The sequence below is a fragment of the Quercus suber genome, unplaced genomic scaffold (genome assembly GCF_002906115.3).
Source record: "Quercus suber isolate HL8 unplaced genomic scaffold, Cork oak 2.0 scaffold_460, whole genome shotgun sequence".
In the NCBI taxonomy this organism is placed as follows: Eukaryota; Viridiplantae; Streptophyta; class Magnoliopsida; order Fagales; family Fagaceae; genus Quercus; species Quercus suber.
In genome coordinates, this window is record NW_027069911.1 from 40,295 (window position 1) to 55,097 (window position 14,803).

At 34.4% G+C, this 14,803-nt stretch overlaps 2 protein-coding genes across 2 annotated transcripts; both read right to left on the minus strand.

Moving 5' to 3' along the window:
- Positions 1 to 4,311: 4,311 nt before the first annotated feature.
- Positions 4,312 to 6,341, minus strand: LOC136062857 (uncharacterized). Its single transcript, XM_065762496.1, has 2 exons — positions 5,805 to 6,341; positions 4,312 to 5,205 (listed from the first exon to the last, which is right to left on the minus strand). Exons 1-2 carry the CDS (start codon positions 6,339 to 6,341, stop codon positions 4,312 to 4,314), a joined length of 1,431 nt encoding a protein of 476 aa, XP_065618568.1.
- Positions 6,342 to 8,643: 2,302 nt separating this feature from the next.
- LOC111997136 (MDIS1-interacting receptor like kinase 2) lies at positions 8,644 to 11,762 on the minus strand. The gene is made up of 2 exons (XM_024029199.2): positions 9,200 to 11,762; positions 8,644 to 8,985 (listed from the first exon to the last, which is right to left on the minus strand). Exons 1-2 carry the CDS (start codon positions 11,760 to 11,762, stop codon positions 8,696 to 8,698), a joined length of 2,853 nt encoding a protein of 950 aa, XP_023884967.2. The 3' UTR covers positions 8,644 to 8,695.
- Positions 11,763 to 14,803: the final 3,041 nt, after the last annotated feature.

The following is a 14,803-nucleotide window of genomic DNA, read 5'->3' on the forward strand; positions in this document are numbered from 1 at the left end:
TGAAAATCTACTAGCTTGATAAGTTAATTTTTCTAGTCCTGGATGCAAGAACTTAGGATGGCATATCAAAATTTGAATGATGGCTTAAAGAATCTTGCATGAATTAGGCCAATCAAATGGATCATAAGTATAAGAGTTGTACTTGTTTCCTTCTATGTGCAGGGGCAGATCTGAAAATTTATGAAAAGTTATTTCTAAAATTGTATCTGGTATTAGACTATTCTAGAATTTCCAATGGTATTAAGACTTTATTTTATCTTTTTGGGTTTTACTTTGTTAGTTTAAGACTCCTCTAAATGTACCTAACATATGGAATTCTTGTAGAAATCTCACCACATCCACCTTTATCACATCCCAACATCGTTGCTAGTGTTCTATAGTGAAACTATCTGGGCTCAGAGCCTTGCGTACTTCTCCCTCCTTAAATTGTCTTTCCAACAATGCTCCATGCCCCTCCTAAAGAATTGCAGATTCAATTCCATCCATTTTTGGTTTCCAATTGATAGAGTACTAATAGAGGTTCCTATAAAAACTGATAATTCCCATTTTTGAGTCTTTAACATCATCCTCCTCTGTCAACAAATTTGAACTCCTGTGGGAGTTTGCCATCCTATGAAAAAATTGTGTTTCTGTCCCCCTCTGTTAACCATAAAACCCCTGATTTTTGTCTCCAGCTCGTTTCCTCCATTAGAGTGAGTTTTTCTATCTCCTTCAAGTCATCTGCACTCATCCCCTCCTCCTCTGATGGGCCCTACTCCTTTGCTTCCCGTTTTGACAGCTCAGTCAATGCCCTTCATTTATTAAAACCTAATGTCCCTAAATCTCTTTTTGTTCCATTTCTTGAAGTTTTCCTTCAAATGCAATAACTTTTTTGATGGAATTCAGCTAGCTGTTCCCATTACTCCCTCACTTGATTAGTAAAACCTGGGGCTTGGATCCACATAATCTCAATTCAAAATAGGGTTCTTCCTTTCCTGAAACCCCAACAATCCTGGAGGATTGAATGATGATTTAAGATCGGCCTAGGTAGTAGTCTTTAAGCTACATTAATATAGTGCTCTATCCATTCCATTGATGCCAAGAAATGATCTATATCTCTTGATTGGTGGTGCTATTTGAACTAGCATTATCAACAGTAAAGGTGAAATTGAAATCAATATTCCACTCTAACAAACTTAACTCAATATTTCTACCAATGGCATCTTCCATGTGGTCATCCCAAGACAAAAGTTCACAATTCTTTTATGTAACTTCTAATCATCATCTATGAAAATACCATTGAAGCTTCTTCTACCTATTAGCCATGTTATTGGGCATAATGAAGAGGGATGTAAAACATATAGGAAAGTTAGACAATGTAATTTTGATAAGTGTGGGTTGGTCCCCTTTTTTTGATAGGTAATCAGTGAACTATTATTAATGAAAAAAATAATGAAGAGTACAAGTTGTTCATGATGATGAACAAGAAGAAAAAGATAAAACAAACAGCAAAAAAGAGGGAAATCAGGAAACTAATCTAAGAGAAAACATAAACTCAGATAGAGAAGAATAATCATTAAAACCCCAACAATGAGACCACTCAGAAAGATTGTGTTGGCATAAAACCTTTAGCTCATCCAACATCTTATCAGTGTCCTCAAAGGAACGACGATTTTTTCCAACCAAACAATCCACATTAAGCAACCTGGAATCAAATTCCAAATTTTCGAATTATACTTCCCAAGCCATTGATGCCAACAAAATAACAATCCCGCCACTGATTGTGGCATAACCCAATGTATACCAAAAGCATGATGCATAAAAGTCCATAAGGTATATGTAATAGGACAATGAAGAAGAAGGTGGTCCACCGACTCCCCATCACAACAACACATGCAACACCGATTTTCTAGAGAGTGACCCCTAAGCATGAGATTATCCAAAGTGACAATCCGATCATGAGCAACTGTCCACAAAAAGATAGCCACTCGCATAGGAACCTTTGGTTTCCAAACACCCTTCCAACAAAACAAAGAATTCGGAGTATCCGATATAATCCTTTCCACCAAGCCATCCCTCACTCCATTTTTTTAACGATACCATTCCTTTCCATATTAAACTTGGTGTAAAATGAGGTCCCCAAGGTAGTCCCAAGTCATGGGTAATGAACCAACCCTACATCCTAATGTCATCCTTAATCTCTCATCATCAATCACAGATCCTACTTGCACAAGCTCACTCGTGCTTAGGTTTTCTTTTAATCTCATCACCAGCTTAAAGAACATCAAAATTGCTCTCAACATTATTATTTGCTCCATCTCTACCACCCAAAAGATTATTTGTCATCTGCAAAGAGAGAATGAGATATAGACAAGGCATCAGCATTACTCCCCTGGACTTTGAACCCCATCATATGGCCTTCCTCATTGCCCTCCCAACCATATTGCTAAGTGCCTTCATAATTAGAATGAAGAGGAGAGAATTAAGGATTCCCTTGACATATTCCTCTTGAAAACTCAAAAAAAACCTTGAGGGCTGCCATTATTGAGAATAGAAATTCTGAAAATTGAAAATTATTTCCATTTCAACACAAAGCATGCTGTAAAATTACCTTTTACATCAGTAGTCAAAGCATAGCAATTTCAAGGTGAAAACAAGCCTAAAGGCTTTGATACCAATATCAAAATTTCTAGTAAAAGGCTCATTTACATCAAGAGAATTGAGTTCTCACATAGGATCTTTGGCAGCTTGTTTTACAAGCCTCTTAACACCATGACCTAGCGAATCCTTTGCACCACGAACTAAACCTTTTCCGTTTATGAGAGGCTACTGGAGTCTCTCAATTAATTCCACCCTTTAAAATCTTAGGTACTACTGATGGCCACCCATAAGAGTATTTGGAAATAGAGAGAATACATGTTTTTCTAAACAGTATTCAAGTGGTGATATTTATGTTCTTGGGTCAAGTGGAGACAGTAGAAATCAGTGGTCAGAGTATACTTCCAAATTGGCTTGGAGGGAAATTCCTCCTACCCCCAACTTGATGACCCAAACAATCATTCACGTGTAATTAAGTCACACGATCTGTTTAATGAGTCATTTGATTTAATAAACATTGATAGCTTACTGAATTGCCAATGGGTTAGAGGAGATTTCTTCAAATTGGTTTGGAATAAAACTGTCCTAAATCCGTTGTTGTTGTTGGCTTGAAAAAAATCTGATCTTTAAACTGTAAAAAGAAATACAAAGTAGCTTCTAGGAGAAGATTTTTAAAAAGTTACAATTATTAGTGCCTAAAGGAGGACACCAAAAAGAGTATTTAAGAGCCCGTTTACCAAGCTCATGGGTTGCTCTGTAAGCATCTCTAAGAAACCCACCAGACCCAACAACTAACAAACCAGGGGAAGTGTCTGAGGCAACTACTGAGATTTTCCAGTTTGCACAATTATCTTTGGAGTTGAGTAATAAATCCATAGTATATACTATGATTGTGGAGAAGGTGAGTAATTATATGGCTCTCTTTATAACATGATATATTCTTTCTTTAATAATTATGAAATCAGTTGTGAGTTGCGAGATTTTATTGCTATATTTTCTCCCCTTTTTTCCAGGTTGACATGAGATCTAGGATTCGCGGAAATAAGGGCTACTAAATTGTGGGCATGGTCTTTTGATTCCTGAAAATAAGGGCTGCTGAATGGTGTGCATACTCTTTTCCAAATTGTGAAGAGACAAATAAGTAAACACCTGATGCTCTTGCACATTTGAACAAAGAGCCTGCGGCACCTAGGCATGCAATTTTTTATTTATTTATTTATTTTTTGCTGAATAAATTATGTTTGCAATTAGTTGAGAACTATTTGAACTGTCATAAGATGGATGTGGAAAGTATCAGATGCTATGTGGTGTAATTTTGGATTTTGGTAGCAATTCCAGTAAATAGACTAGAATTTGTAAGACATGAAATGTCTCAAGAACTATTTTATTTGTTTTGTATAGTATGATCTCCATGCGTGCTCAGAAGGGGAGCTAAACTGTAATAATCCAAATAGGAAGTGTGTATCTTGTTTCTTTCTATATCAAGGGGGAAAAAAGAAAAAAAAGAGTTAAATACATATTGCCAAGAGTCTTATAACTCAATTGGCATTTCTTGATGTTTTCAATGAAAATGTCGAGGGTTTAAATCCCACCCCCTCCAGAAATTGAAATTATTTATATATATATATTAAAGAAAGGAAAAAGTTACGTCTTTAAACTTGTATAGTTGTATATACGTTCTTGACTAAGGAGTAAGGAGAACATAAATTTACAACTTGCTAGATTATTAAATCCCTATGGTAAAATCCTTAGTAGTCCACCACTCGCTCTACTGTGCTTCATAACTGAAGCCTCTCTCAAGCATTCCTCAATTATGCTGGATTTTGTAGATTTTCCAGATTTTATGTACCCACGTTTCTTTTCAAGTGCCTCTATATCTTTATGCAGCTTTGCAAGATCTCTATCAATGTTATCAAGAGAGTTCTCCACTTGCTTTATAACATAGAGACCAAAGTAAGCATTAACGACTCTCTTCAAATGATCGAAGGCAAATTGAATTTCAAATGTTGCAAATTGCAACATTTTGAAGATTGTCCACCACTTGAGAAGCAAATCTTTTGTGATATCCACAACCCTAGTGTTTGTCATGCTATATATACACTCACATAAAATGTTAATGAGATATAGTTTTGCTATTGGGCTTAACGTGGACTTGGCACTAATATCATCGTGTTTGGAAAGCAAGTGCTTAAGGATAGGAGCCAACCTCATTGGAACCATGTAATCTCCAACATTGACAACCTGAGAAACCATGTAAGCTCCAACATTGACAACTTCTTCTAGAGTCTCCAATGGTTCATGAATCCCTTTGCCACGATCAAGAAACTTCATGAATTGTGTGTAAGCCATGTCAGGAAGCAATAAATCTTCCAAGTATCGGCTTTCTTCATAATGGTCATCCTCTTCAGTGGTGAGTGTTTTCATAGCCATGAAAACACAGCTTAATTCCTTCATCACATCTTGACTTGAAGATTCAAAAAAACGAGACAAGGTTGATTTTAGCTTGAGTTGTTCAAATATATTTTGCAGCATCTCTTTTTCTGTATTTCTGCTAATCAACTTACCAGACAATCCAAGAACATTACATAACTCCACATCTTCGTACTCTCCCTTTAGTAATGATATTACCTAGAAGCCACCCAAAGAATGAATTAAGAGTATGAAACAGTTGTAAAATGTTCATTGGAGGAAGTCATGGTGCAAAATTATCAGACGCACCACGACCACCAACCAAGCCCAAAATTGAACTTGAGTGGCACAAATCAATAGATTCTATACCATTCTTTCACATACATACATACATACATAGTCCAACCTTCCCCCACCCAACTAAAAATGAAAAAGAAATTAATTGCCACACGAAGATTTACATTAATTAAATAACTGATTTGTGGGCTACCATCTATAACAAATTGTATGATACTGTAATAGTGTAATACTAACAAAAAAAAAGAACAACAGAGACATCATTGATTACGTTTTGTCTTTACCTTAGAGGTTCTAGTATTTCTTTTAAGCTTGGGATTAAATCTGATGCGACTTTCCCTGTGAAAACTTCTATAATTTCTTCTTTTTTTTCCTTACTAGTATAAAGAACTTATAAATTAAGGATTGGCTCAAACGTTTTAAAATAAAACTAAACGCTCTAGCTTAGAAAGCTAAAAACTTAATATTTTATTAGTTTATATAGGCACCAATCCATTAAAAAAAAAAAGGTATGCAGGTACCTTAGAGAAGACGCATTTGATTTCAGCAACAAAACGAGATTTTGCAGAAAAATAAACGGGTAATTGTGGATCTCTTTCTTCATCACAAGCATTACAATAAAATTTGTTTCTCTCTTCTTCTTCTTCCTCTTGAACAGGTGAATTTGTAAGGACGAGGGGGTTGATATGACATTTATGTGTAATAATATATGGTAAGGGACCACAGGTAAGATGGAGATTGAGATCACAATATAGACAAGTGAACCCGTATGATTCACAGATATGGAAGTTGCAAGAGCTGCACTTAAGTTTCTTTTTCTCTATATTGTCCCTGAAAAAGATGAGGTGAGGGTGACCTTCAAATTTTATGGCATGCGTTATCTCATCACTGCAATCTATGTGCAAGCAAAAACTGCATTGGTCACAAGCATAAATGAGGTAACGAATACTATCCTTGCCACAGGCATTGCAAATGTCGTATCTATTTCTCCACCATTTCTTTGCGACAACCCTATCCTGCAGGGTGAGAGAGTGGACTGGATGAAAGGGATAGCACATCTCTCGTGGCAACTTTCGCGTGAAACATGATGGATGGAGAAAGAAGGAACATTCAAAGCAACAATAGGCGTGATCCGAGCAGTATGTTCTACATAAGCAACATTTAATACGGTCATTAGGAATTTTTTTATAAAGTTGTAATGGATGTCTGTGGCTAAAATACTCAACCCCCTCTTCTTCTTCTTCTTCTTCTTCTTCTATGGTCAGCCTTACTTTGGTTAATTCGTAACTAGCGAGCTTTATATTAGCGCATTTAAGATCAAGGTTGAAACGGCAGTCCTTGCAGCAATAGCCGTCTCGGACCACACTGTATCCCATCAAACAAGCATGGCAGCAAAATGCTTTGCCCTGTTGTAGGGTAAGAGGGTGTGGATGAAGGGAGCTAATGATCCGATTTGGTCTTTTTGGAACTGATAACATTGTTAGTGAAAAGGGTACGTGACAACTTTCTTACAGTTTTATTTGAGGTAGCGTTTATGATTGAAGTTGGCTATATAAATTTCTAACAATAGAAAGGAGAATAAATAAAAGATTAGAGAAAGAAAGAGAGAGATGCTTGAGTGCAAGATACACGTATAACTTTAATTTACTCTATCTTTTGGTGCTTTATTCGTTCCTTTTCTTCTAATAAGCAAGACAGAATCATTCAGTATTCTTAGGACAAGTTTATTCCTCAAATCCTCTTATATATACTCTTATCTTCTTTTGTGTTTCATGTATATATTTTTAGATTAATATCATGAAGGGCGGTGGTTGTTACACACACTGTGTTTTCATAAATTGAAAATGTGAGTGTAACGCACAGTGTGTGACAAGATTTTACCCTACCATGAAATCTCAACTTTAAAAAAACGGTGAGTTTCAACAGGAGAGGAAGATTCTTACATATGGGTTTCAATTTCTTGGTTGATATGGTAAGGAATCCGATTGTGTACATGTCGGTGGTACCCTGTCATAGATATCATCACTATAAAAGGTTACAGAATTTGAATGTCTCGACCTATGATCAAAAATTGGATGCTTCGCAACTGGACTCAAGATATTTCTATGGATAACTGTTGAAACAAATGGACATTTACAATTTTCAAACTTCCATACTCTGGACTGCCATCTATGTATGCGCTTCTTGCAATCCTATAGGACTATAAATATTACTATAATTTTAGGGTGACAATGTTTGACACAAACAACATGAAATTTTTTTTTAATTTCCACCAAAGGTTTAATTAGTTAGTGGGTAATATAGTAGTTTTTCATGAAAACAAAATGAGATGTCTAGTTAAAAAACTACTGGACGTAAGCCAAACCCCTCATATACAGCTTATATATTTATAAATAAAAACTAACCTCATTACATGCATGCGTTTTTATTTTACATATATATATATATATATAATTTTTATTTTGAGAATCTAATTTCTAAATGGAATAAAACAATTTAAAAATCAACAGAAGAGTGGTTTTATTTTTTTGGTCATGTTTTAGTGGGAGTTAGAATTGTATTTTTACCGGATTGTCTTTTAGTTTTGTCTCTACTTAAACATAGGGGGGCAAGGGTATTTTTGAGGCTTGTAGATTATAGAATTAATAGTATATTGTAACTATCTTTTTTTTTTTTTTTTTTTTTTTTTTTAATTCTGAATTATTTTCATTAATGTGGACCTAGGATTTTGATGGGTCAGATCGAGCATTTGGTTTGGAATCAGTTCAGAATCTTCAGATTTATTTTTGGGCTTTGGCTAGTAATGAACTTTAGGTCTAATTTATGGCATGTCTCTTATATTGAGTAGGTGCTGTGTCAGTTCAGCCTTTCAAAGTTCAAACTATTGGTTCTGCCAAACCCTAACCTTCCTTCACCGTAACGCAATTGAGAGTTGAGAATTGAGGCTCATCGATGGCAAAATCAAATTCAAAACGCCATAAACTTTCTCATGAACAAATGAAGCATTAAGTTGGAAGAATATGTTTCACCTTAAAAAACATTAATCAAACATAAAAATAAAAATAATAAAATAATAAATGATATATTTGTAGACATAAAAAGATTTAAAAAAAAATACTTGTATATATATATATATTTATTTATTTAAATAGACAATACTTGAAGTAATGGTTATTTTTTATATATTACACATCATTACATAATATTTATATTCTCACGCATCGCGTGAATTTCCGGCTAGTTTTTATATAAAACCAAAACACTGCCCACTATTCCATCTATACTTCCTCATTCATCAGCATGCATTGAACTACCATGGTTCCTCTGATTATGAAGCATATCAATACAGACTAAAGATTATAATGGAAACTTATGAGAGAGAGAGATGCCAGTTGGAGTGGGTAATATTTACTTAAGCTTTCAATAGTGCCTGAGACACCACACGCATGGTGGGTCTGCAATTTGGAGTTATGTGTAAGCATGACAGTGCCTGCTTCACTACAGAAGCCACATCTTTCTCAAACAGAACAGTAGGAGGTGGGAGACGTAGATCTAGCAGTTCCTTTAGCTCGATGCTCTGTTCAAGTGTACTTAAAGACGAAATAAGCTCAGCTGGATGTTTTCCCATGATCACTTCAAGTGCTAGAACACCAAAGCTATAAACATCACTTTTTTGAGTCACTCTCATTGTGTATGCTAGCTCTGCAACAAAATACAGTAAAAGAAAACATCACAACATTACATACTAACATTGTTATATTACAAAGCTATCTAAATTCCCAACTTCTATTGCTGTCAACTGACTCAATTACTAAAATTTGTTCTTTCTTATAGCTTTACCCTGAATTGAAATTGTGGAAACAACCACTTTTCAAATAAATAGTAAAGTAAAAACAGAATTGCTAGGCAAGCTTACCTGGAGCAACATATCCATACGTGCCTGCCATAGCTGTCCAATTACTTGACTCAGGCTTCAAAAACCTTGCTGTGCCAAAATCAGAGATGCAAGCCTCAAACTCACTATTCAAGAGCACATTTTTGCTTGAGATGTCTCGATGAATGATCGGTGGAGTGCAATCATGATGCATGTAAGATAAAGCATTAGCTATATCTCTTACGATGTCTACCCGCTTGCTCCAATCTAGCTTTTGGACTTCTTCATCGTTGCTTAGGACATTAGCCAAGCTTCCTCGCTCAATGTAGTCATAAATTAGGAATTTGTGCTGTCCATGAGAACAGAACCCATAAAATTTTACTATGTTTCTATGTCGTATATCTGATAACACTCGAATTTCATTCTTGAAAGTCTCCACCATCTCTTCCTCTTCTTCTCCTTCCAAGCACCGCACTCTCTTTATTGCTAGTATATGTCCTATTGGCATTTGCGCTTTGTAAACTCTTGCAGTTCCACCCATCCCAATGCAATACATGTCGTCAAAGTCATTGGTGGCTGTAATGATATCTTCATATACAATCTTCCCATCGAAATTCAGTACTGAGAAAATGTTTCCACTATTTGATGTTGTTGCTTCTTTTGAGTTGCTTTTGAATTCGGCTCTACCGGAGAGAGTTAAAAACCCAACCAAAATAGCAAATGATAACAACATTCCAAACAAACAAGCTCCAACAATGATAAAAACTTTGCGTCCAGCAATGCCATGAGCACCATTCTCCAGTGATGTAACATTGCAGGGCCGCAAACCTTCTACTATGCCACATAAATCTTTGTTGTTGCTGAATGCTGTTAGATTTGCATGGCGAAAGAAATCATTATCAGGAAGTGGACCTTCCAATTCATTGTATGATAAATCGATGGAGGTTAGTCCTGTCATCTGGTTGAATAAAGAGGGAATGGAACCAGAGAGCACATTGTGAGAGAGATTCAGATACTCCAACATTATCAAACTCCCAAGTTGAGGAGGTATGTCACCAGTGAGTCTATTTTGACTTAAATCAAGTAAGCCTGGGTGGGCTAGATCACCAATGGTATGGGGGATAGTTCCATTGAAATAGTTCTTGCTCAAGCACAAATTGCGCAGCCTTGAGCAATCCCCAACTTGTTCTGGAATTTGTCCGCTCAGCCTATTGGCAGACAAGTCTAGATCCTCAAGATTGGAAAGGCCACCAATTTCAGGTGGCAACTGACCTGAAATTTGATTGTCTCTCAAGTGCAGAAAGATGAGCTTAGATAATCTTCCCAACTCCTTTGGTATTTCTCCAACAATTTGGTTAGAAGAGAGATCAATCAGACCGAGTTGGTTCAATTTGCCAAGCTCACTGGGTATTTCACCGGTGATCTTATTGCCAGCGATTCTTAGTGATTCTAATTTTCTACACCCTCCCCATTGAGGTGATAGCACCCCCTTCAAGTTGTTGTAGCTCAACTCAAGGTAGTTGAGAATTGGATACACTCCAAAGTCCTGGTCTAACATTCCAGTAAGTTGGTTTTCATGGAGTCTCAACCTTGTGAGGCTTTTGCAGTTTCTCAAGCTTTTTGGGATAGGACCTGAGAGGTTGTTAGAGAATGCTGTGAATACTCGAAGAGGTGCTTTTTGACAGACTGGTGGTAAGTGACCAGAGAAGTTGTTTTCATTAAGTTGGAGATTCTCTAAGGATGAGAGATTTGCTAATCCTTGAGGTACAGGACCGGATAACTGATTTTTAAACACCCGCAAATCTTTCAGATTTTTAGCATTCTGAATTGTCTGAGGCAAGGGGCCGGAGAGTCTATTTTGATGTAGATATACTACGGTCACTTTGCTGAGGTTACCAAGAGATGGGGGAATAGGACCCATAAGATGATTTCCACTTAAAGCCAAACCATCCAAGTTTATCAAATTTCCTATTTCGGGTGGAATTGAGCCAAATATGTGATTATTCATCAAAGCTAGTTCTTTCAAATTTGTTAAGAGGCCTATTTGGGAAGGTATTACCCCAGTAAAATTGTTGTTCTGGAGCTCAAGAAATTCGAGCCTTGACCAGTTGGAGAATAGACGCGGATCTAGTTCGCCACTTATCAAGTTATTGCCCATATAGAGCAATGAAAGGTTAGTGAGATTGGCGAGGGAAAGAGCAAGATTACCAGAATGAAAATTCATTGAGAGATTAAGGTGGGTTAGTCTGGAGAGGGTACCAATTTGGAATGGAATGGGACCAGTGAGAAGGTTGCAACTGAGATTGAGACTAACAAGGCTTGGAAAGGAAGAGAAATCTAAACTGCTGAGATTACCTCTTAACCGTGCGCTTGGCAGGCTTATTTCTGTGACACTTCCGGCCATGTTGCAAGTAATTCCGAACCACATGCATTGGCCTGTGGTAAGGCTTTCGTTGATCTTCCCCGGCGTCCATGACTGTAGAGAAGTTTGGTTTCCAAGGCTCTCTTTCCATCTCAGGAGAGCCTCAGCCTCAAAGTTTGGTGTTGCTTCAACGTTGAATGATAACAGATAACATGCAAGTAGTGCAAGGGAAGTTATGGACATTGTGTATGTGAACCAGTGTAAAACAATATTTTCAGTTTTCCAAGTAGGTCACTATAGGGGTTCCATGTATGAATGGAAGGTGAACTTTAAGCACCTTTTATAATCATACAACGACTCATCTATACGAAATCAAATCCTCAATTTGTTTTATTTTTTGTATTTCACTTTATGTTTCATCAATCACGGCATGTTTATAACGTATTAAAAGAATTACGTTATTTTGTATTTCACTTTATGTTTCATCAATCACGGCATGTTTATAACGTATTAAAAGGATTACTAACGTATGAGGAGGATTACACATCATTTTCTGTCAAAGAAGAATTATTCACGCCTATATTTGTATTCTTTGAATCAAACGCCAATTGATTATGACTATAAGAATATTAACTACTTTGTTTTTTAAGTTTTAGTCAAACATTGTATTATTCTTAATGAGAAGACTATGACTATAAGAATAATAGAATTTAAAAAAAAAAAAAAAAAAAAAAAAGGACTATGCTATAAGAATAATAGAATCTTTGACTATGACTAATTAATAAAACAAAACAAAAATAATTAAGGGGAAACAATTTTTATGTGATCTGTTGTTAATAGTACATGTCATTGATCATTAAAGTGACGTTGGTATATATCTTACCAAGGAAGATCTCATAATATGAGAAAGTATAGTAAAAAAATTTGTGTCATAACTTTTGTCATAACAATAATGTGATCGATTATGACTGGTGGGGAAAAACCATAAAAGTGGATTTATATGTAAGTGATTATCCATGCCACTCACAATTGACAACTTAAACAAGTTGTAACAAAATTTGTGACATATGTAGGATTGTAAATGAGTTGAGCAGAGTTCAGTATTAAAAGTTAAGATTTGTTCACTTAATTTTAATTCAAACATTAGGTCTGCTTGAACATCATCAAACAAGTTCGAACTTAATTCATTATCTTGTAAAATACAAACTTGAACTTGTTCACGAGTTACTTAAGTGTCTATTCTTTTTTTCATATATAGTAAACCGATAGCTAAAACTTTTACTATTTCACAAATTTATGAATTTTTACTATAAATGGATTGTTTATATTAACAATAAGTTACAAATAATAATTTGATGTCATATGAACCTATTTACAAACTTATAAATTTCAATCTCCAGTCTACATAAGTATATTTTTGGAAAAGTATACATAAAAAATATATTATTATTTATAATTAAATCGAACCTCTTGTTAATGAGTTTGCTCATGGACACATTTTTATGTTTGAGCTTGGCTTATTTAGTAGTTGCACCTAAACTTGGCTTGAGTTTGACTTGTTTGTTTAACAAACAAACATAAACAAGACTTTTCCCATGTTGAGCTCAAGTTATTAATAGACAATTTGGTTAATTAACAACTTTAGACAAATGTGTTCCTAAAAAACTTATTGTTTATAGCTTGTGGGAAGGGGAGCACTTTGAAAAATGCTTTTACGAAAATTAATTAAAATTTTATTCTTTTTGGCTTTGGTCCCCCAAAATTATGAACTCCTTAATCTTGAAATAATTTCATTTTTCTTTTAAATTTTAATATAGAGGAGGTTTAAACTTGTAATGGAGCAAAGTTGTGTCATAAATGAGAATAAAATAATAATTATTAATCATATTATAGAGATATCTCTTATTTTCATATGTCTTATTTTCTTTATTTTTGAGAGGAAAAAAAAAAAAAACTCTTAAAGCTTTCATATTTTATCTGAAAATTTATTATTGAGTTTTAAAAGCTATAATACTAAGAAGTTAATTATAAAAAAAAATAAAAAATAAAAAATAAAAAAAAAACACGAATATAAAGTTAAGTTTAAAAAAGACATTGAATCAATAATCTTCATATGGTGCTAGTTTACTTCTTTATCAAAAGCATGATACTTTTTACTAAAACCTTTTTAAGCAAATACATACATATAGTTGTATTTTTGTTATTAAAATCTCGCCCCCCATACTAAAATTCCTAGTCCACATGTATATAAGGGCTGGAAAATGTCTAGAGTTTATAAATAGGATAAAAAGGCTTGCTTGCAACAATGTATATTTTTTTTTTATAGTACCTATGTAGTAATCTTTCAAATTTTGATAACTAATATATGTAAATTCACATCACTTTAAAATTTAGGCTAGGATATATATGGTGTTCATATACAACATACGAAGTTGATGGAATGCTTTATATATCACAAAGAACTATAACTTACATGATTACATTTCTAAAATCTATAAGTTAACGTCCCTTATATAACAATGGTAAGAACATGTGTTAATCTAAAAATATATAATTGCAAATGCAATCCATACTTATGCTCAAAGAAGGACTGGATTTATTTCTAACCACCAAAAAAAAAAAAAAAATTGTTGAATTTCTATTTAGTATTAGAATATAAAGAGTAAACTACAATCTATACTCCTAAAATTTATGAGTCTTTAGATTTTATATTATGAAGTTTCAGAATTTGTATTTTATTCCTTGAAATTATATTTTGTTTGCATTAATAATCCATCCATTCATATTTTTCGTTAAGTTCTACATAAGCTTACCAAACATGTTTAATCCACCCAATAAAAATGATGTCACATCATTTTTGTAGCCTAATAAACTTTAAATAATTAAAAGAAAAATGATGTGCTATGATGAAAATGATGTGACATCATTTTATTAAATGAATTAAACATGTGTGCCAACCTTATGTGACATTTAACGTAAAACAATGGTTGGAGGGGTTGTTAATGCAAATGGAATACAACTTTATGGAAGTAAAATTTAAATTCTAAAACTTTAATATGTAAAATCCAAATATCCAAAAGCTTATGGAGTATAATTTGCACTTTAACCGAATATAAATATACCAAGATAATTAAGAATCCAAATTTCCATTTTAAAAAGAAAATAACCCAAACAAGCTATCAAGATAAATAGCTAAACAATTATCTTTGAATTAAAGGCTTTAGTTGTTATAATTCCAACTAAGGGTATGTTTGGGATTTCCTTAAGAAGTAAGGGTTAAGAAT

What these genes read in the sequence shown, in the direction of transcription:
- LOC136062857 (XM_065762496.1), bottom strand. Translation starts at nt 6,341, where the DNA reads ATGTGCTATCCCTTTCATCCAGTCCACTCTCTCACCCTGCAGGATAGG. An exon ending in TCAAATGCGTCTTCTCTAAG is followed by an intron (nt 5,206 to 5,804) that starts GTACCTGCATAC and finishes GGTGGCTTCTAG; the next exon opens with GTAATATCATTACTAAAGGG.
- LOC111997136 (XM_024029199.2), bottom strand. Translation starts at nt 11,762, where the DNA reads ATGTCCATAACTTCCCTTGCACTACTTGCATGTTATCTGTTATCATTC. An exon ending in GTATGGATATGTTGCTCCAG is followed by an intron (nt 8,986 to 9,199) that starts GTAAGCTTGCCT and finishes ATTTTGTTGCAG; the next exon opens with AGCTAGCATACACAATGAGA.